The sequence below is a fragment of the Lathamus discolor genome, chromosome 3 (assembly GCF_037157495.1).
Source record: "Lathamus discolor isolate bLatDis1 chromosome 3, bLatDis1.hap1, whole genome shotgun sequence".
NCBI lineage: Eukaryota > Metazoa > Chordata > Aves > Psittaciformes > Psittacidae > Lathamus > Lathamus discolor.
Window position 1 is genome coordinate 140,772,572 of NC_088886.1, and position 21,121 is coordinate 140,793,692.

A 21,121-nucleotide genomic window follows, 5' to 3' on the forward strand; every position below is an offset into this window, starting at 1 on the left:
CAATGTGGAGCAGCAACGTTTTGTTTTCCCATCTGATGAAGCTCATCAAATAGCTTCAGTGTAACAACAATTTTTTTATAACCTGACAATATGGTAATACATATGAAATGACTCTGTAGGAGTAGTGTTAGTAGAATCAGCTCTTATCTTTATACATGGGGAAATAAAGTTGAATAATCTTCTCCAGGCCAAACAAAGGAGTTGGGTGAAGTTACAGACTGGCATTTAGGCAGTGGTAGCTGCTAAATCATGCATCTTTTGGTGCAGAACCTGCCATATGTTCTCCGTGTCAGTATGTATCTGTAAAGAAATTACCTCCTTGAAAGGGGTAGCAGATTGAGACTGATAGCATTACACCAGCAAGCACAGAACCAAAATACAAACAAGAGAACAAGACTTGGTATAACCCTGCTGTTGTTTTTGTGGATCCTGAAATTACTATTTTAATGTTCCAATGAAATTAAAAATTCCCTATGCATTTAATTTTCTTATTGGAAATTTCTCAGAGTCTGAACTATCTTCATCTTTAAAATGTAGGAAATGTTAATGAAATTCAGTTTTGAAAGTCAGAAACAAGGAAAGGTCAGTTAGACCAAAGAGAAATATATGTTGTATCCGTGTCTTATCTTCCATGGCTGGGCTTCCAACAGCTATCAAGGGTTTGGACAGCAGGATGGTTTATTGACACACAGATTCATGGTTTCTCCTATTTTTTTAATGCTCTGACCCATAAATATGTGGGGGGAAATTTGGTACCAAGTGAGAAAGTTGTCAGGTTTTGCAAACTGTTTTAAGTACTGTTCCTTTGTTTGACTTTTCCAGGTTAAAGTAAACATCCTCGGAGATGTAGTTGACCAGGGAAGTACGAGTCTAAGTATTGACAATGCAGGATTCAGTCCACATGTGGCCATCTACTCCACACGCCCTGATGTCAGATGTGTAATACACATACATACCCCTGCAACAGCAGCTGTAAGTCTTTCTCGCATAAAGAGTGAAAGAAAACAGGTTTACCTCATAACTTAGAGCACATTTCTGAATCTGAATCACCGCTCACAGCAGTTTTGTTTTTGTTCTAGCATTGACTCTCCACTGGTAAAGAAACGTGTGAGGTTATCAAATAAGCAGAGAAAGAGGGCTAGGCCAGCACAGTGAAATGGGTGCTCAGGTACAAGTGTACTTGGGTTAGGCACAGTAAAGTACGTAGTTTACACGGGATTCATTTATAGTATCTTAGACCATATAATGTGCTGTATGCATCATCATTTGTGGAAAAGCTTTTGGATTCTCTGCTTTTCTGCATCATTTGCATTCTGCAACTTCATTTTTGAAGTGGTTTAATTAGTAGTTATGTTCAGTTTGGATTACCTCACTATGAAAAAGTCATAGTTAACATAGAAGTTTAAAACAGTCTGTATAACAATGATAAAATTGTAAGGAGACTTGAAAGAATTGGTTTGAGATAAATAGATAAATTCGTATTATTTTATATTTAAATGCATACGCATGCATTCCTTGACTACGGACAAAAAAAGGAACAACTTTTATACTAGCTTTCTGAAGTTATAAATGTGGGAAAGAAGGAAGAAACATTAAGTAGGTTTATACTGAGAGTCAAACGTGGATACAAATCACAGAAATTAATTTGTCTTTTCTTGTAATGACTGTCCCTATGTAGCGTAGCAGCAGCTCTGTCACCCTATTGCAAATTAGACGGGGGGGCGGCTGCAAAAAGAAAGTATTGTTTCTAAGCTTAAACTATAAAGAGTTTGTATGTCCTCTAGCAATGCATCCTGCTGAGGCTTGGGTGGCTGAGATGTGGGGCTTAAGGATTGCATTTTTTGCTAATTATCAGTAAGTAATTAATTTTCTTGAAACAGGTTTCATCTATGAAGTGTGGCATCCTTCCCATATCACAAGAGGCTCTGATTCTGGGAGATGTTGCTTATTACAACTACCAGGGATCTCTTGATGAACAGGAAGAGAGAATTCAGCTTCAGAAAGTTCTTGGACCCAGTTGCAAGGTATTCAACCTCATTCACGCTCTTCATAAACCATTTTCATGTACAGTGACAGTTTCTACCATTTAACATTAGTGTCTTCATTTACTAGGTGTTAGTATTGAGAAACCATGGTGTGGTAGCACTAGGAGAGACACTGGAAGAAGCATTCCACTATATTTTCAATGTGCAACTGGCCTGTGAAACACAGGTGAGAGAGAATTTATCTGTGTCTTGTTTCAATAATTTCTGCTGTTGAGTTATAAATTACATCCAGATGGGAAGATCTCTACTATTACAGAATATTTGTGATTGTGGAATCCAGTAATCATATACCAAGTCAGAGAAATTGGAACAATCAGGAAAAGGGAGAAGGAAGAGCACAAATGCAGTCTTCCTAGAAAGAGTGTCACTTTAAGTGACACTCTGAAGGATACAGGTTTTGTTCCATGCTGTGGAGAGTGAGCTTCATGCAGAGAATCTGTTGGATAATAGATTCAGTGGTGCTCACTGCATGTGGGAAGCATGAGTTAAGATCTCTTGACATCCAGCTTGTTTATCAAAGCTGAATGTTGTGACAAGAAAAGAAGCTTCTCACTATGATCACAAATAGTTGTAAAACCAACTAAACGAAAGGTCTTTGGAGCAATGGTAGAGGATGGGGTATTTGAAAAGAATGTGTCACAAACACAATTATTTCTGTTTTGTCAGCTACCTAGTTAAGTATCTAGATATTATGTATAACCTGGGGAGAGAGACAACTGAAAGGGTCCTCACCTTCTATAACTCTTGAACACACCCCCAGAAACTTCATCCCTTTGCTCTTACTTGTTATCCAGTGACCCTGTCCTCCCAAGAGGCGGTTGGAGGTGCAAATGGCAGTCTCCCACTCCTTTCCTTTCCTCCCTTTACCTGCAATTTATTTTGCATTTGATCACTCATTCATGTTGAAGTGGGTATAAAAATGAAAAGTCTTTAGACTTGTGATGCAGGAAGGACCTTGTTAAGGTACTCTGGAAGCTAGTGTCTGAGTCTACTCCTCTTAAAGTGCAATTTTTAGTGGATATTATCATCCTTTCCACAAGAATCACTTGCTATATGTTTTAATACATTTTTGCACAGTAGAAAACTAGCTTGAGAAACAACTGCAACATATGTTTAAGTGTGTTTCTCCTGTGAACTCAGAAAAGCAGAGAATCCAAAAGCTTTTCCATAAATGAAAGATACTTATTCCTGTCTCTAGGTTCATGCATTAGCTGGAGCAGGTGGGATAGACAATCTCCTACTACTGGATCTGCAGAAGTTCAAGCCTTTCACACATGGTGTGGCAGCCACTGGAGGTGGTGGGGTTAATATGGCTTCACAACAAAAATGGAAAGCTGGGGAGCAAGAATTTGAAGCACTCATGCGGATGCTGGACAACCTGGTGAGAGCATCCTGATGGCATTGTCCGTATAGTCTCTGTAAGCTCTGAGTGTAGGATTAGCTTCTGTAAAGCAAACAGTTGTTTCTGGTTTCGTTGTGAGTTTGAAAATGAAGATGGAGTAACTATTATTGTATATGGAATCTCTTCTCCTTAGTCTAGGTCTTACTATGTCACTGTATCTGACAGTAGTATTATGTCTTGATAAGAGTTTATGATGTTTTGAACTTAAATTTTGTCCAACCCATCTCACAAACACATTTGTTCTTTATAGTGACTTAACAGTAAAGATATATTTTAATGGCTACCTTGTAAATAGACTGAACAGATTCCATTTATATGTTTTTATTCCGCCTAATATTAGGGAATAAGAGGAAAACTTATTATTTGTTTGAAATATCCATTTCACTGCACTCTGAATTCTGGAACAGCCTTTGATACAAATAAGAGTGAGGGGTATGGGAGAGTGTCATCAACAAGGATGTGCCATTTTGCAAGACAGATAAATGTCCTCATGAATGCTACCTAGGTCACAACCTGAGCAGGGGGTCATTTGGTGGTCATGCATTCACAAAGGTAGGAGGAGGGTGAAGTGTGAGTTGGGTCCTGTCCAGCTGCTGCTGTACTGTATTTTAAATGGGTCTCTTGAATGCTAATGCTATGAATGAATGATGGGCAACACCACTAGCCCGATCTCTGAAGAGCTCAGTGGACCTCTAATGCATTTAGAGCAGCACACAAAGCTTCCATGCCTTCTTTGGGTACCTTTTTCTGATTATTTTTATGCATTTATTTATTTTTTAAACATTTTTTCCTTTTTTTCTTCCTCCTCCATAGGGATACAGAACTGGCTATGCCTATAGGCAACCACTAGTTAGGGAAAAACCCAGACACAAGAGTGACGTGGAGATCCCAGCCACTGTGACTGCCTTTTCCTTTGAAGATGATACAGTCCCGCTTTCCCCCCTGAAATTCCTAGCACAGAGGCAACAAAGAGAAAAGACAAGATGGCTGAACTCTCCAAACACATACTTGAAAGTTAATGTGCCTGAGGAGTCCTGGAACGGAGAAACCAGTCCCAGGACTAAGATCACGGTAAGTAGATTTTTTAGGGGGTCACATAGTTTTTGCAGTGCTTGAAAGTAAATTACACATGGTTTATATGAAGAAATCTTTAACAGGATTAGCAAATAAGTGTATCCAGTGAATAAAAATAGGCTCTGGGGAGACTTAATAACATTAGTACTAAGGGCCCCCTCTGTTTGGGGCAGGGGGGGTTAATTGCTTGGAATAGTAACAGTTTATAACAAAATCTAATAATGATTTCCTTCTTGTTACTAACTCTTCTGATTCCTGAAGTAGAAAACAGTTTTTCTACCATATTTTTCTGTGCTGTTAATTATCCACCAAACATAGTAAGGTTTTAAATCACCCGTGGGTTGTTCTGTTCTCTACCGATATGAGATACAAGCTCTAATTCATCTCTAATTGCCCCTTTCCTGTTTGTGAGCCTACTGAAAACAGACTTCGAAGAGTCTGTTCATGCTGCTACTTTTAATGATGATCAAGATTTTTCCTCCTCCTTTGGCTCACCAAGATGCTTTCACTGTGTTTGCAGCATGGAGAGAGGTCGCTCTTTTGGGACTACAAAGCACGTTATTTGTTGTCAGGTTACTCCCAGTTGCATAGTACAACTGTAAAAGCATCAGCTCCTCCTGCTGGCAGGCTAGCGAGCTTTTAAACTGAAGTTTGGGAGAAATGCCCTTAGCAACTGATTTAAACCCCTGCATTCTTAAGGAATGTATTTCACTGTTTATGAAAAGCAATCTTGATGGTACGTGTTCAAGGCAATTTAAATCCTCTTGGCAAACACACAGACCTGCAAGGAGTTGGGATTATTTTGTGGGTGGCATGTGGAATTGAGAATAAAGTCAGAAAATCCGTTCTCTGTATCTCTTTTTTAACACTAGGACAATACTGAAAATTGTTCCTCCCCTTCATGCTGGTGTGTTTAGCTTTTTTTGGTTGTTTTTTCTTTAAGTGGATGAAAGCTGATGACTCCTCTAAGACTAGTGGAGGAACGCCAATCAAAATTGAAGATCCAAACCAATTTGTTCCTCTAAACACAAACCCAAGTGAAGTGCTAGAAAAGAGAAATAAGGTAAAAGTGTGATGAAATGAAAGTTGTAATATTCCCAAATAAAATAATACATTCAAGTAATGATCCATCACAGCAGTAAAATAATACGTTCAGATGTTCTGATTTTGATAAGAAGTTTCTTACCTTTTTTTGGCACTAACATGCATTAATTTGAATGTCTGATATACAAGAAATCCATAAATACATATGCTATATATATATATATATAAGTTTTTAATGAAATAGTTTGATAAATGATGAGTATTAACTCTGGAAATGACAGATTGGGAATAGTAAGACCTGCTATTTAGCATTATATTTAGTGAATAATTAGGTGTCGGCATGAACCAAATTGCTGTGTGTCATCTAGAGCATGATTCAATCTCAGACTGTAATGTCACTCTGTTCTGTATTAATTTGCCTAGCAATTATTAAGGTGGAGCTTCTATGGTCCAGTCTGCTTCATAATGGCAGTAAAAAGACAAAATGGGAGATCATTGTTGGACCTCTCTCTAAACACAAATATCTCACTGCTTTTCCCTTCCAGCACATAAGACACTGACTGTCAGAATGGCCAAATACTCCACCCTAGACATAACTATATTAACAGATATTCAGGACACTTTCCATTTGATTACATGTTCTTTTCTTTCGTGGAAAGCACCATATCAGTGTCCGTGGGGACTGAACTGGAGCTAGAAGGAGAAACTCCCTTCCTTAGAAATGGAAAGGCACCCACTAATCATCTAGAGATTAATAGTACAAGCCCCAGAAAATGATTTTTAGATTTATCCATGTCACTGTCTCATTAGATAGTTTATTCCTATTTTTCTGCTGTAGATTTTATTTTAATACAGTCTGTACTTGTATTTACATCTGATCTGTCAATCTCTCAAGCACTGACAATGTGAAGTGTGGGCTGTTGGTTTGGGGAAAATAGCGAGCTAGTCGCAAAAGGAAAACTTTACAAACCTTTGTGACCGCAGAAATCTCTCTAGTAGCTTAACATGGGTCTTTTATGTGATGGAGAGGACAGGTTCAGAGACACACTGTTTCTTGGAGCTCATTTCTAAATATTGGCTTCCATGAAGTGCAGGAGCTGGGACGAGGGTGGATATCTGGGAGTACTCAAAGGGCAAAACAACATATGCAGTGTATCCAGAGGTGGAAGGAGAATTCTCAATTTTTAGGTGCAGCAGCATATATCTTGATCCTCCGGCCATTCACTGCAGCTACTGGCTTTGTAAAGGTGATGGGCATGGGATTTGTTAAAGAGAAATATCTGTTTCTAATCCAGTTCATTTTCTCTGTATAGATACGGGAACAAAACCGATACGACCTAAAGACAGCAGGACCACAGTCTCAGCTGCTCGCTGGGATTGTTGTAGATAAAAAGCCAAGTCCGGTGAGTAAGACATAATTCACTGATTGACAAATGTTTGGGTTGTTTAGCTGCCTGTCTTTCAAACATCAGTTTGGGCCATTTTCTTTCCAAATGCTTTGTTAGAACTGATTATTTTAGTGGCAGATTCTGGATGTGTAATACACTTTATTCATGTTTCATTTCAAAGACTTGAAATGTTAGTTTCAAACGGAGATATGCATGGTAAGTTTGCCTATCTTTAATATTAATGAAGTAGGACCCCTGCCTAAGACCATTTAAGCTAAAAAGGATGAACTTTGCAATGCAGGGTGCCAAAAATCATCTTTTCATCAGTCTGTGCAAATTCTGCTAAAGGAAATAATACTCAGAACAACTGAATTTAAAAGGTGGAATGGGACCATGTAGAAGGCAGCTTTCACTAGAAATGTTCTTCTCTTTGGGAGACCTGTCCGCACTAATCTGTTCTTGAATAGAATAGACTCACTTCCAAACAGTACAGACATCCTTAATAAGGCTATCTAACAAACTGTGATGAATTGTAATTGGAATTCTATAGATCTACAAGGTTTCCAACTATCCATGAAATAGTACATCTGTTTCCTCATTTTGGTTTCCAGTATTCTTTTGCGATAACACTGAGTTTGCTTATTTATTTCAGGCAAAAAGAATATTTTTCTAAATGAGTATTCTTTCTTCCTTTCGGAATAGCTCTTCCATTAGGTTCCTAAACTGGTGAATGAGCATAGTTACTTTCCTACAAAGAAAAATCCTAGAATCTGGGGCATTTGCAAAAAATATGAGAAACCTTATTTTTGAATCCCTCTTGCTAAAGGAGTTTTACTTCTCTGAAGGGTTTGTTAGTCCCTGAGGTGTAAGCTGTTGAGGAAGATCTCTACTTTAAATCTGTCCCCCTTGGTACACAAAACCCCCAGCCCTCAAATATGATTGTTTTGCTGCAAACGGATGCTGATTTAAAGCTCAGTACTTAATATTTATTACTATGGGAATGCCTGTTAAGTGGTTAATTTTTGTCTGGATATGCCTTATGGTTTTCTTCTGTATTCCTTCTTCAATCTGATGTCACCAAAATTTGAGCAAAAAAAAAAAGACATTAACCATGTACATCCTGCTTGGTCATTTGCTGCTTTTGTGTTTTTCAACTGTTAAATGCTGTGATTTTTCTCTTTCCCAGCCAATGCAATTTGAAGATGATGAGCATGCACCACCAGCACCACCCAATCCATTCAGCCATCTCTCAGAAAAGGAACTGGAAGAGTACAAGAAAACAATTGAACGCAAGCAGCAAGGGTTGGAAGGTTAGTAGTGTGTTTTTTAGTGTTGAGATTGAATTAGTTAATTTTTACTGTATAGTTATTAGTATGTACCATTGACAACTACTTTGAACTAATCATTCCTTGAGACAACAGATTTTTTTGTTAAATGTTGGTTTGGGGTTTGGTTTTTTTCTTCACTTTGGTTGGTGCTAACATTGAAGCAATGGAAGGTTTCCACAGAAATGGTGTTGACAAAACCACACTAACATAATCACAGAATCACAGAATCACAGAATCCCAAGGGTTGGAAGGGACCTAAAAAGATCATCTAGTCCAACCCCCCTGCAAGAGCAGGGTAACCTACAGTACATCACACAGGAACTTGTCCAGGCGGGCCTTGAATATCTCCAGTGTAGGAGACTCCACAACCCCCCTGGGCAACCTGTTCCAGTGCTCTGTCACTCTTACAGTAAAGAAGTTCTTCCTGATGTTAACGTGGAACTTCCTATGCTCCAGTTTACACCCATTGCCCCTTGTCCTATCACTGGATATCACTGAAAAAAGCCTAGCTCCATCATCCTGACACCTACCCTTTACATATTTGTAAACATTGATGAGGTCACCCCTCAGTCTCCTCTTCTCCAAGCTAAAGAGACCCAGCTCCCTCAGCCTCTCCTCATAAGGGAGATGTTCCACTCCCTTAATCATCTTTGTGGCTCTGCGCTGGACTCCTTCAAACAATTCCCTGTCCTTCTTGAATTGAGGGGCCCAGAACTGGACACAATATTCCAGATGCGGCCTCACCAAGGCTGAGTAGAGGGGGAGGAGAACCTCTCTTGACCTACTAACCACTCCCTTTCTAATGCACCCTAAGATGCCATTTGCCTTCTTGGCCACAAGAGCACATTGCTGGCTCATGGTCATCCTCCTATCCACCAGGACCCCCAGGTCCCTTTCCCCTTCACTATTTTCCAGCAGGTCAACCCCCAACCTGTACTGGTACATGGGGTTGTTCTTCCCCAGATGCAAGACTCTACACTTGCCCTTGTTAAATTTCATCAAGTTTCTCCCCGCCCAACTCTCCAGCCTGTCCAGGTCTCGCTGAATGGCAGCACAGTCCTCTGGTGTGTCAGCCACTCCTCCCAGTTTTGTGTCATCAGCAAACTTGCTGAGGGTGCACTCAGTTCCCTCATCCAGGTCATTGATGAAAATATTAAACAGCACCGGTCCCAGCACCGACCCCTGAGGAACTCCACTAGTCACAGACCTCCAGCTAGATTCTGCGCCATTGACCACAACTCTCTGCCTTCTTCCTTTCAACCAGTTCTCGATCCACCTCACTACTTGATCGTCAAGCCCACACTTCCTTAGCTTATCTATGAGGATGCTGTGGGAGACAGTATCAAATGCCTTACTGAAATCAAGAAAAACTACATCTACCGCTCTACCATCATCCCTCCACCTAGTCACTTCCTCATAGAAGGCTATAAGGTTGGTCATACATGACTTCCCCCTCATAAAACCATGTTGGCTGTTCTTAATGACCCCCTCATCCTTGATATGCCTAGTGATGGAGTCAAGAATAAGTTGTTCCATCATCTTTCCAGGGATGGAGGTAAGGCTGACCGGTCTATAATTACCCGGGTCCTCCTTCTTGCCCTTCTTATAGATTGGTGTGACCTTTGCCATCCGCCAATCCTCAGGCACCTCGCCCGTTTCCCACGACTTACCAAAGATGATGGAAAGTGGCCTAGCAATGACCTCCGCCAGCTCCCTCAGCACCCGTGGGTGCATTCCATCCGGACCCATCGATTTACAGATGTCCAGATTGCATAGCTGATCCCTAACCCAATCCTCATCTACCAAAGCAAACTCCTCCTTTGTCCTGACTCCTTCTGGGGCTATAGAAATCCGGGGCCCTCGGGGAGAGTCTGCAGGAGTAAAGACAGAGGCAAAGAAGGCATTCAGCACCTCTGCCTTCTTTATATCCTCTGTCTCCAGGGTACCCACTTCGTTCAGCAGTGGGCCTATATTGCCTCTTGTGTTAGTTTTATTTGCTATGTATTTGAAGAAGCCCTTTCTATTGTCTTTAACCCGACTAGCAAGATTGAGTTCCAAGGAGGCCTTAGCTGTCCTAATTGCCTCCCTACATCCTCTAACAACTGTCCTATATTCCTCCCAAGCGGCCAGCCCCTCCTTCCATAATCCATAGATTCTCCTTTTCCATTTGAGTTTGCCCAGCAGCTCCTTGTTTAACCACGCCGGTCTCCTAGATCCCTTACTTGACTTCCTACTTATTGGGACGCTCCGATCCTGAGCTTGGAAGAAGCGGTCCTTGAATGCTAACCAACTATCTTGAGCCCCTTTACCGCCTAGTACACTTTCCCATGAGACCTCCCTTAGCAGTTGACTGAAGAGGCCAAAGTTGGCCCTTCGGAAATCCAGAACTGTGGCTTTGCTAGGTATTCTATTCCTCCCACACAGGATCCTAAACTCCACCATCTCATGGTCACTGCAGCCAAGGCTGCCATTGACCGTCACCACTTCGACCAAACCCTCCTTGTTGGCGAGTACTAAATCTAGCAGCGCTGCTCCCCTAGTTGGTACGTCCACCATTTGCATTAAGAAATTATCATCAATGCACTCGAGGAACCTCCTAGACTGTGAATGACTGGCTGTGTGAGTCTTCCAGCAAATATCTTTTGTCAGAATCATAGAATAACTTAGGCTGGAAGAGCCCATGGAAGTCATCTTAGTCCAACTTCCTCCTCAAAGTTGCTATCAAAGTTAGATCAAGTAGCTCAGGTCTGTGCCCAGCTGAGCAAAAGCTTACTGAGATGTTTGGTCTTGGCTTCTTTAGTTTTAATTCTATTCTCCCAATGTGCAAGACTCATTTACTTTCACTTTTTACATCTTCCAATACTACTGTTGCACAGGGAATTACTAATTCAGGGTTGATTTTCATATATATATATTTATATTTATTAAACAATAACATTTACTATACTTTCTTCTCCACTAATATTGTGTAATAAAACGATGTTACTATATATCATATTCAGGGCATAGCGTAATAACTTACTGTAACAGCAAACTGTGTGACTTAACAGATAAAACAGATGCTACTTGCAATGCAACCCTGCCAATCTTTTTAATGTTTTCTATTAAAGAACTAACATATAATGGTTGTTAGCAGATAAATGCGTAAATCTGTAATTCTGTGGAGTTTAAAGTGTGTACTGTAACTTCTTGATGTTGTCAGCATGAACAACACAATGCTAGCAGAGCTGTAAATCCTGTAGCACTAGCACTGACATTCTTGCTTGATTTTTACTTTGCATGGCTACTAATTCAAATCTTGTCCTGCAGATGCTGAACAGGACTTATTCTCAGATGACGGTTCATCTGTGTCACAAATTCAGTCACAAACTCAGTCCCCGCAAAATGTCCCAGAAAAATTAGAAGGTATTCCATGCAATTTCTGTACAATGCCAATGGCTCTGATAACCTGAGTCATCCACTCTTCTGCTTCATTCTTACACTGGCATGAGGTCAATTGAGCTAAAAAGAGCCCACTTCTATCAAGTCTGGGTGGGACTCTGTCCAGAAAACTGTTTCCCAGTACTTTTCTGATGCTTAGTTCTGGCAAACAGAAACCAACACAGGTCTAAGTTTCAACTTAGATACTAATAAGGTGGAGGGAATCGATTCTATTTTTATTTTACTGCAAGTGTTAAGATAAGGATTTTTTGCCTAAGGCTTTTCCAGCAAAGTCTAAGAAGGCATCTTGAAAGCCTGGTTATCCAAGAACACCTGTATGGAATGGCTGCATTTTCATAAAGTAGTCTCTTGCAGAGAAGTGGAATTCTGAATGTGCTTGAGACTACATGTATATGCTGTATATGCAGACTGTATTTGTATATATAGCTTGAGCTGTACATACACCTGCCAGAGATAAGATTAGTTTTTTCTTCCTGTTTTCCTTTAATGACACTTTCAAAATATTATCTGCATACAAGTGTCGATAAATGGGAAAAAAACACTTCTAAGCACTTTGGGTTTCATTCCTTGGATCGCAGTCCAGACTCACAGACTTTGTTTCAATACTGGGTTTTTCTGCATGATAGTGTACAGAAATAATTGCAAAATTGTCTATTCCTTCAGAAAACCATGAAGATCTCTACACCCAGAATGCTAACCTAATATCTGTGGAGCTGCCGATTGTGGTGGTGAATGGCAAAGAAGACGCACATGACGTGGAAGAAGATCTCACCAAGAGGGTCAGTCAGCTAACCACTAGTACTGTGGAGAGCGTGGAGATCACGATTAAAAGCTCTGAAAAGATAGAAGAGGCCCTGTCCCCTGAAGGGTCGCCTTCCAAATCCCCATCAAAGAAGAAGAAGAAATTCCGCACTCCTTCTTTCCTGAAAAAGAGCAAAAAGAAGGAGAAAGTAGAAGCGTAAGTGCAGTTCCGTTGCGAGGAGACATTGCACATTTTAAATGTTTAAGTTGACCATTAACAGCGTAGTGTTAGGGGTGTGCAGTAACTGGACTTTTAACCTAAACAAAAAGGAACTGGAAGAGGTTTTGCTTTAAGAAAACCAACTAAACAAACAAAAAACAAAGAAACCCTTTCATGCTAATTGAAAGTTAGTTCATCTCTCGCTTAACTGTGTCCAAAGTTGCTATGAGGATTGGAAACATTCATTAGTTTCATGTAGAACTACACTGGCAGGTGCTCAATTCCCATCATAGCAAGATCAAATACCATCACAGTATGCGGCAGCAAGTTCTGTTTGGAGTATTTTGCAGACCTTAAAATGATCAGTACAGCTAAAGTCTTTGTTAAAGCTGCTGTTGAGTGATCATAGGACTTTCCAAAACTGCTGTCTCATTTGGTAACCAGCTCATACATTTTCGTATTGTGATTTTGACCATATATTTGGTTTCTGTACCCCTGTTTGAGCGGGTGCATATTAACAGCACACCTTAAAATCTTTTTTAAGATTAGATCGTATAGAACTATTATACACTGGCACATAATATTAGGGAAAAAACTGTGTAAGAGAAAGTTTATTTGGAATTATACAAAATGTCTAAAGAATTCCATTCTTCAATAACTTTTTTGCCAAATATTTCATTTTAGTGAAATATAATTTTTGAAGACTTCTTTTTTATTCTATCAGTTGGGGGGGGGGCCGGGACACCCTTATTTTTCGAGAAGGGGGGTTTTATACACTTAACATTGATAATTTAGTTTAACTGGCAAAACAAAAAGAAGATTTTATATGTTCAAATGTTTGTATACCACTCAGTATAAAGGTATTATAAGCATGTGAACCAAGCATTTAATAGTAGAGTGTATTTAAGAATGCTTGGGTTAGAGTATACTTAAATATAATTCAGGAATCCAGGGATTTAGGAATCAGAAAATAAAAGCATATAAAACTGAACTGGATTCACGTTTAAAAATTACTTGTGGGTTGTTTTATTTTTCTCTCATGGTATTGCTAATGAATGAAGAAAAATAATCTCTTAACATAACCAAATGAAGGAAACAAAACTGTTAAAAGGGAAAGTGAAATAGTAAGCAAATAGGAAGAGACAAAAGAAAGTAAAAGTTTGGTGATTATTTTTTTTAAATATATGCTATGGATTGTGGGATATTTTTATTAAATCAGCAAAGTGACGTTTCCATATTAGATGTTTGAAATCATTTGTATGGATTCATGCGGAGTGCAACACTTTGGGTTTCTTCTTCGCTTTCATTTGAATTGTAAAAGGGTCTCATGAATCCGTGTCGTCCTTTGGGTGAACCCAGAGCAAACCAGAGCCTAGTGCCATGGGTAAGGGTGGTACTGCCACTTACTCATTTTTACTGATGTTGTCATTTTAGTACTTTTACTGTATTGTAAATACAAACTAAACATAGAAATTAACATAGGGTTTTCTTCGCTGTGTCGAATCGTCTGTAAATCAGCCATCGCAATAGGAAGTACATTTTAAAGATCCATGTGATTCCCAAACTGCCGGTTGAAATATTATACCATATATAATTGTTAAATATGGCTGGAGAGTGGTTTGGCATGCACAAATGTTGATTATAGCATGTTTGGGGGCTGGTTAGCTTTGACCGTGTAAGTGTGATAACGCAATGTTGGAATGGATCCTGGAAACAATTTTCTAGCTATCACTAAATACTGGAATCAGTGGTTTTAATCATAGTGGAAACTTTCAGTTGCTTAACTTTTGGGTTTTGTTTCTTTTTACGTTCTACATTACTCGTGTTGTATTACACCAGGTGTAGAAACAGTAACCTGTGAACGACGCTTTTCATAACTTTTTTAAGAATATATCTTAAATGAATGCAATGTGCATAAATATTTTTTAAAATGCAACCCGTGAACTATTTGCACCTTTTGCTAATGCCTCTATTTCCTTGCTTTGGCATAAAGAATGAGCCAGCCAACTCTTGTGTCCTGTGGAAAATATATAAATGTTATCGGAAATTGCTCATAGATGTAATGCTAATTAATGTTAAATCACAAATAAACAGTATTTTAAATAGATGGGTTGTGTAGAGCGGCCTTTTGTTCCTGCAGCGCTCCCACATCGCTCGCTTGCTTAAAAGATGCTTTGATTATGCACATGACTCCTCGAGAGTTTGTCCTGAAGGTGGTTTCTTTCTTGTGCTCGTTCTGAAAGCTGTGCAAGAAACCAGTGTGATCATACTGGAGAGTGGTTGTTTTCTCTGTCACAGCTCCTGGAGATGAAAGAGGACAGGCCCGTGGTAAAACAGCCCCGTGCTGTCAGGCAGTGGGGTTGAACCCGAACCCCAGCTGAGTGTGTGCTGCAGGCTTTCCTCTCCCACAGCACACTGCCAAGCACACAGAGTGCTTGGTCTCACTCTGCAGCATGGGTTTACGTGTGACAACCCAAGACACAGCACTGGGATGGTTTAAGTGCTGTCAGTACAGAGCAGGGAAATTGCTTGCAGAAATCACCATTTTTTCACTTTGTTAATGAAAACAAAGGTTTTTTCTGTCAGGAAGATTTCTAATGCAAAGTTGCTTGAAGACATCTGTGTTGTGCCCTGCCAGCATATGGTATACCTTGGAGTCTCGGAGGCTGCAGAGGCTGCAGTGTTGTGTTTGTATAGCTGCATCAACTGTGCAAAATGTCTGTAAGGAATTCAACACATATTTATTTTCATTGTCCTTCCACAAATCAGCCTTTTTGTGCCCGTTGGCAAGACAGTAAAACTCCAGCCCCCCGAGCCTGTGGCGGTTTCATGAGCTCAGTCCCCGTGTGAGACATTCATTTTGATTCAGCATCTTAAATAAACCTTAACCAAGATTCAAACTATGTCTTACTATTGTTTGTCTCCAGGAGCATCTGCACTCTGCTTCGTGCTGCACTAACATGAAGTAGACACTATCAAAACAGAGGAGCTAACGCTGTGTTGCACCAAGTGCATCTGTAGTTTTCCTCTTTGAACTCTCTCTCTTCCCAAGAGTCCACAAACCACAACAGACCCTTCACTTTTGCTTAGAGCTGACTCTCACAGTGTTATAGAATCATAGAATGGTTTGGGTTGGAAAGGACCTCAAGATCATCAAGTTCCAACCCCCCTGCCATGGACAGGGACACCTCACACTAAACCATCCCACACAAGGCTTCATCCAACCTGGCCTTGAACACCACCAGGTGTTACATGAAGGATATGAGACTGCAAGCCAGCGCATGGAAATGAAGTAGATGTTCATAACAGGCATAACATATATTAAGGCTTAAATCTTGGGATGTAGGAGCACTTGGAAAGACACGCTTCAGAACAGATCATTGACATGATAGGAAATAATTAGTACCATCAGGATGTTTAACCCAAGAAACAGCAATGCAGAGAAGCAGCAGGGTATGCTATGGGGAATTACGTGCAAGCTGCCATCTAAGAGCTTTATAAAGGAAGACAAAGGGTTTGTAAGGTTGTGTATCTTTCTAGTCCACTTTTGTCTATGTATGGCCATGCTAAAATCTGCATTGTGAGCTGGGTGGTCACCTGTTGACTTCTCTTACAGACCGTGAAAACCTGTCCTGGAGATGAGTGTTACATGGCACACCAGATTGGGCCTGATCTGCAAAAATTGCCCAAGGAGGTGGACTTTAGATACTGTAGCCTGATCTAAAGTATCGGGCCTCTTTCACAAGGAGGTGTGATAATGTCATGGTGAAGGCTGTAATAGGCCATTTGGATGAGTGTTTTCCTGCCTCACCAGCTGAGTTATTGTAAAGTGCTGAGCATGTAGGATAAATTCTTGTAGGAGTTGAGGATTTTCTGTTCTCTGGATGTCCCGTTTGCAAAGCCATTGAGTTTTCACTGTTCCACCCTGTGGAAACCTCTCAAAACAACATACTGCTAACTGGCCAAGGGCAGGGAGAAGGAGCCACGCTGGGCATGTAGATGTGATGGGAACTTTTGGCACGAGCACTGACGATGTTCCTCCCCTTTCCTGCACACTGGTGGGGAAATGCATCCCCCCTCCCACAGGCTTGATGTATGGGTCCATGTTTGTTCTTTTGGGTATCCAGGATGTTAAATAAGGTGGAGGGCTCATAGAAAAGCACTAATGAGAAGTTGCCTGGTGCTGTGCGTGCTGCCGCTCTGTTGGCACTGCCACCTGAGTGGCTTATGTGGCACAAGCAGCTTGGTGAGGATGGCCAGGAGGGTGTCTGGGGGGATTTAGCTGTTGCAGAGCCTGTGTAAACTCCTACATTTAGAGACTTGCAGATTGGCCAAACTTGCACAGACTCTTGGAGCAATAGTAGAAAGCCCATCCCTAACATTAAGGCTTCTCAGCTCTTTGCCACAATCCCAGCTGCAAAGCCAGCAGCAATTCAGGTTTCTAAGAGAGAAGATTGGCAGAATTTAGTGTGGAGAAACTTGTCTTTTCCTGCAGGCCCATTCTTTGGAAGCTTTACGTGTTACCTGTGCCAGCAGGACCTGCAGGCGCACCCAAGCAGTTTGCACTCGGAGCAGAACACAGCATGGACAGTTTCAGTCAAGTCTGATCAACTTGTGAGCAAACAAAGCGAAGCCTGAAGATGAGAGCTGGAGAGCAAAGAGTGCCCTGTGAAATCCTGGGTTAGAGTCCCAAACGCAGCCCTTGAACGGTGAAACCTCAGGCGGCCTTTAGATGGCATCAAACTCTCGCGTTTGCTGCCTTCGCTCCCTGCAGCCGGAAAGCCATTAACAAAGAGCTCTCAAAGAAGTGGTTCGGTGGAGATTCTGCGGGCTTTATTCCAGTTCCAGCGCAGCGGGATGAGAGCAGACATCTGGCTGCTGGGCTCGCTTTCAGTACTGGTTCATTTCAAAACCGCAACGGAGCAGGCGAGACCTCTGCTCCCCTCGGTCCTCCCGTGCTTTCCCAGCTAGCGAAGGATGTTTCGAAGGGGTTTTGCACCTGTAAACGCTCTCCACAGAGCAGAATGCCCTCATGTTCAGTATTTCCTCCCTAGCAACCTCACCCACCGGCTGAGAGGGCTCTCGGCGTTTCTGGATGGTTGGGGCAGAAGTGATGGGAGACCCCGTGGAAGGTGTGCAGCGGGACAGGGCTCAGAGGCCACAGAGCTTCGGGTGTCCGGGGCTGGGGCAGAGCCTCGCTGAGCTCCTCCTCAGGTGAGCGGTATCTGAACCACAGAATCCCAGACTGGGATGGGTTGGAAGGGGCCGTAAAGCTCATCCAGCTCCAGCCCCTGCCGCGGGCAGGGACGCCTTCCACTGGACCAGGTTGCTCCAAGCCCCGTCCAACCCGGCCTTGAGCACTGCCAGGGGCGGAGCTGTCCCACGGCAGCTGGTGGGGTGAGCCAACACCGCACACGATGGGCACCGCCAGCCCTTTGTGCTGAAACCAAACCCGTGAAAACCCAGCGGGTGCAGGCGCGCTCCCTGCCCAGCCCGGCCCTGCGCGGGTTCACCCAGCACGGTCAGAGCAAAGCCATAAATGAGAAGGTGCCTGTTTTGCACCGCCTGCCCCAGCTGCCGTGCGGGTTGCAGCTGTTTGTCCCAGGCACGTTGGAATGGAGAACCCGAAGGCATGGAAGGCACATCTCCGGGAAGATCTGCAGTGAAGGAAGTCGTTTTAAAACACCAGGAATCGCGTTGCCGTGGAGGAACCACACCAGTTCTGGAGGCTGTGCTGACTGCCCATAGCTCTTTACAAGGGAATGGCGAGGGAATGGCGCGCTTTGCCACTGCCAACCCACCTGTGTCTTCTTGCCCTTCAGCAGGCAAATTCTGACAAAGCCATCTCGGTCCCCGTCTCTGAACTGTGCGCTGGAGGCTGAGGGCAGGGTCTCAGGAAGCATCACTGTGCGCTCACCCTGGTTTCATGCATCCTCCAAGTGTCCTCCCTTCACCTTTGTGGGAAGTGGGGTACGGGCAAGTTGGAGCTCCATTCTCGTCTGTTATGGCTGGTTTTCTCTATTGGTCAGACTTGAGAAGGGAGAGAGTCAGCTGCTTGTGCTGTAACTGCTGTGCATGGAAAATCAGAGAAAGGGGAGAAAAGGGAAAGAATGGAGATAGATAAATGCTATTTTTAATATAGAGATATATTATTATATACTATTTTGTCTCCCATATACAGTGGTCAAAGGGACAGATGCTCTAAATTGTCTCCAAGAGAGGAAAAGACATTGACTTCTATAAAGTGTAAGCGTTTATCAGTGCTTCTTACTGGGGATCTGCCTGTAAATGAAGCACACAGAGGAAAACCAACAGCTGGAAGCAGCCGGAGCATGTGTTTCACAGAGCTTCCTTTGCAGTCTCTCTTGCCTGACTTTCCCAGTTTCTCCTTCCTATCCCTGGTCAACGTTTGCACTGGGGAGAGAAAACCAAATGCTTGAGCTCACATGAAACAGATGCTGACCTTTCCCCCTCGAGGATCTTATGCTTAGGGGTGACGTTAGTGCATCCCTACCACACAGGTCCTCAGCTTTCGCCTCCAAACCAAGCTGCGCCGTGCCACAGACCTGGTGCTGTGGGATGAACAGGGAATCAGGCAGCATTATCCTGGCAGGGCCCCTGGCTTTATTTCATACAGGGTCAGAGCACAGGGTCACTGTCACAGCCTGTGAAGATGCATCACCCAGAGGTGGACCACGCACGTTTTGGAGGGCTTTGGGAGCAGGGGAAGCAGAGTGTCGGGATGAGCATCTCGCCTGGAAATGTTTGCTGTAGCTGCTGACACCAGCACACAGGGAAGGGGATGTCCCCTCCTGGCTTTGTGTCCTTGTCTCCCCACCTGTGGAGGCAGCGTTTCCTGTCAGTCCCAGGTGGGATGCCAGATGGGTGGGAGGAGTGACTGGTTTGAGATGTTTCACCCCAGCTGCCACAGCTGCCCAGCCCCTCACCTCCACTGCCCAGAGGAGTGAGGGGCTGCTGATGGCCCTTCCCAGGGCTCCCTGTTTCTCCAGGAAGAGACAAGCAGAACCCACCAGTGCCAAAGGATCCTGCACCTTTCTGTCTTGCCTGCTTCAGTGCCGTGGTTTCCAGGTGCCTTTCCTTTTGCATCTGCAGCAGTACCTTGGTAGGACTTGCTTGTCAATGGAAGTAGCTTTTGCAATGTTTTCATGTGCAAATGTTATCTGCAAACCCAAAGCTTGTCTCCTGGGCTATGGGATGCTGAGCAGCCCAGCTCTGCAGGGGATAACTGAAATGCTCTGGGCAGTGGTGCTGTTCTGGGCAGGGCTCTGAGCAGGAACCTCCTGCTCCCAGCCCCGTGCTGGTTGTGACCTTTGGCATGTCGGCTGCTCTCTGCCCTCCTCCCCAGGCACAGCGCTCATCCCTCTGCTCCCAAAGGTACAGAAAGTGCGAACATCGCCTGAACCGAGGCACTTGGCTCAATGGCCTGGTTTTACTCAACGCTCTGAGCATGTTTGGGTGCTATGGAGGGCTGCAGAAGAGCAAGTGTTCAGGCCTCAGCTTGATGCATCAGGAGCTAAATGACTCCTGAGCTGCAGAGGGAAAGCAGCCCCCAAACCCAGCAGCATGGCAGCCGGCTTGATCCCCTTGCAGGGATCAGTGTCCGGTGAGCATCCTGGCACCTGAGCCCTTTCCCTCTCTTCCATGCCCCTGCGGGGATGGCAAAGGGGGGGTCACCGTGGGTGGCTGACCTGCATCCAAGGTGTTGGGGGCAGTTAATTGACCTTCATGAACACAGCCCTTCAGGGTCTCTGAGTGCTAATGGCGATGCAGGGACCTGACCCAGCACAAGCTGCCCCTAAGGCTTGGGGACACTTGAAATCCCAGTGGCCACGGTGCAGGGAAGCAGCTATCGGGACATCACCCCCTTCCTTTCCCCTCTGTCCCACAGCTGAGGAACAGAGGTGCTGCAGACTTGCAAACCCCATCAAACCTGTACGAACCCAGCCCCAAGCTGTGCCTGCCGGTGCAGGGAGCTCGCAGGGAGGACACACACAGCCCAGCCCCTATTGGCTGGGTGCTGTGGGGTGCAGATGGGGTGTACCTGGGCATGTGCTGCAGTGGGCAGCTGGAGATGCTCCAGAGGACCAGAACCTCATCGTATCCCAAGTTACAGGGTGCCAAAAGCAACCTACAGGAGCTGTTGTGAATACACTGCAGTAGCTGTGGTTTATATACAGGGCTTTGCCCTTGGATGTTGGACACTTCCAACCTCATTCTTCTTCACGTGGATGAACAAGATGGAGAAGTTGTTGGTCAAGTCCACTCAGCAGAAAGGGAACACAGGTCAGTAACCCCCTTCCCCAAATATCACCCACCAGTTCCTTATTCCAGTGACTTTAAGCATCCTTCCCTCTCTAGTGGGCAGTAGCAGAGTGTTTTCAGCTCTTACTCTTCCCATCTGCCTAGACAACCCAAAC

At 43.3% G+C, this 21,121-nt stretch overlaps 1 protein-coding gene across 6 annotated transcripts in view; it reads left to right on the plus strand.

Moving 5' to 3' along the window:
- The window catches only part of ADD3 (adducin 3), a 103,960-nt gene extending 89,170 nt beyond the window's left edge, over window positions 1-14,790 (plus strand). For 5 of the 6 annotated variants that reach the window (XM_065672211.1, XM_065672209.1, XM_065672210.1 and 2 more), the window contains 10 exons: window positions 823-972; window positions 1,881-2,024; window positions 2,113-2,211; window positions 3,244-3,426; window positions 4,261-4,518; window positions 5,465-5,584; window positions 6,879-6,968; window positions 8,140-8,263; window positions 11,591-11,686; window positions 12,386-14,790. In XM_065672211.1, the coding sequence (XP_065528283.1) occupies window positions 823-972; window positions 1,881-2,024; window positions 2,113-2,211; window positions 3,244-3,426; window positions 4,261-4,518; window positions 5,465-5,584; window positions 6,879-6,968; window positions 8,140-8,263; window positions 11,591-11,686; window positions 12,386-12,684 (1,563 nt within the window). In that variant the 3' untranslated portion in view covers window positions 12,685-14,790. The remainder of the gene's footprint in view (window positions 1-822; window positions 973-1,880; window positions 2,025-2,112; window positions 2,212-3,243; window positions 3,427-4,260; window positions 4,519-5,464; window positions 5,585-6,878; window positions 6,969-8,139; window positions 8,264-11,590; window positions 11,687-12,385) is intronic. The other variant, XM_065672212.1, reaches the window with a different exon arrangement.
- Window positions 14,791-21,121: the final 6,331 nt, after the last annotated feature.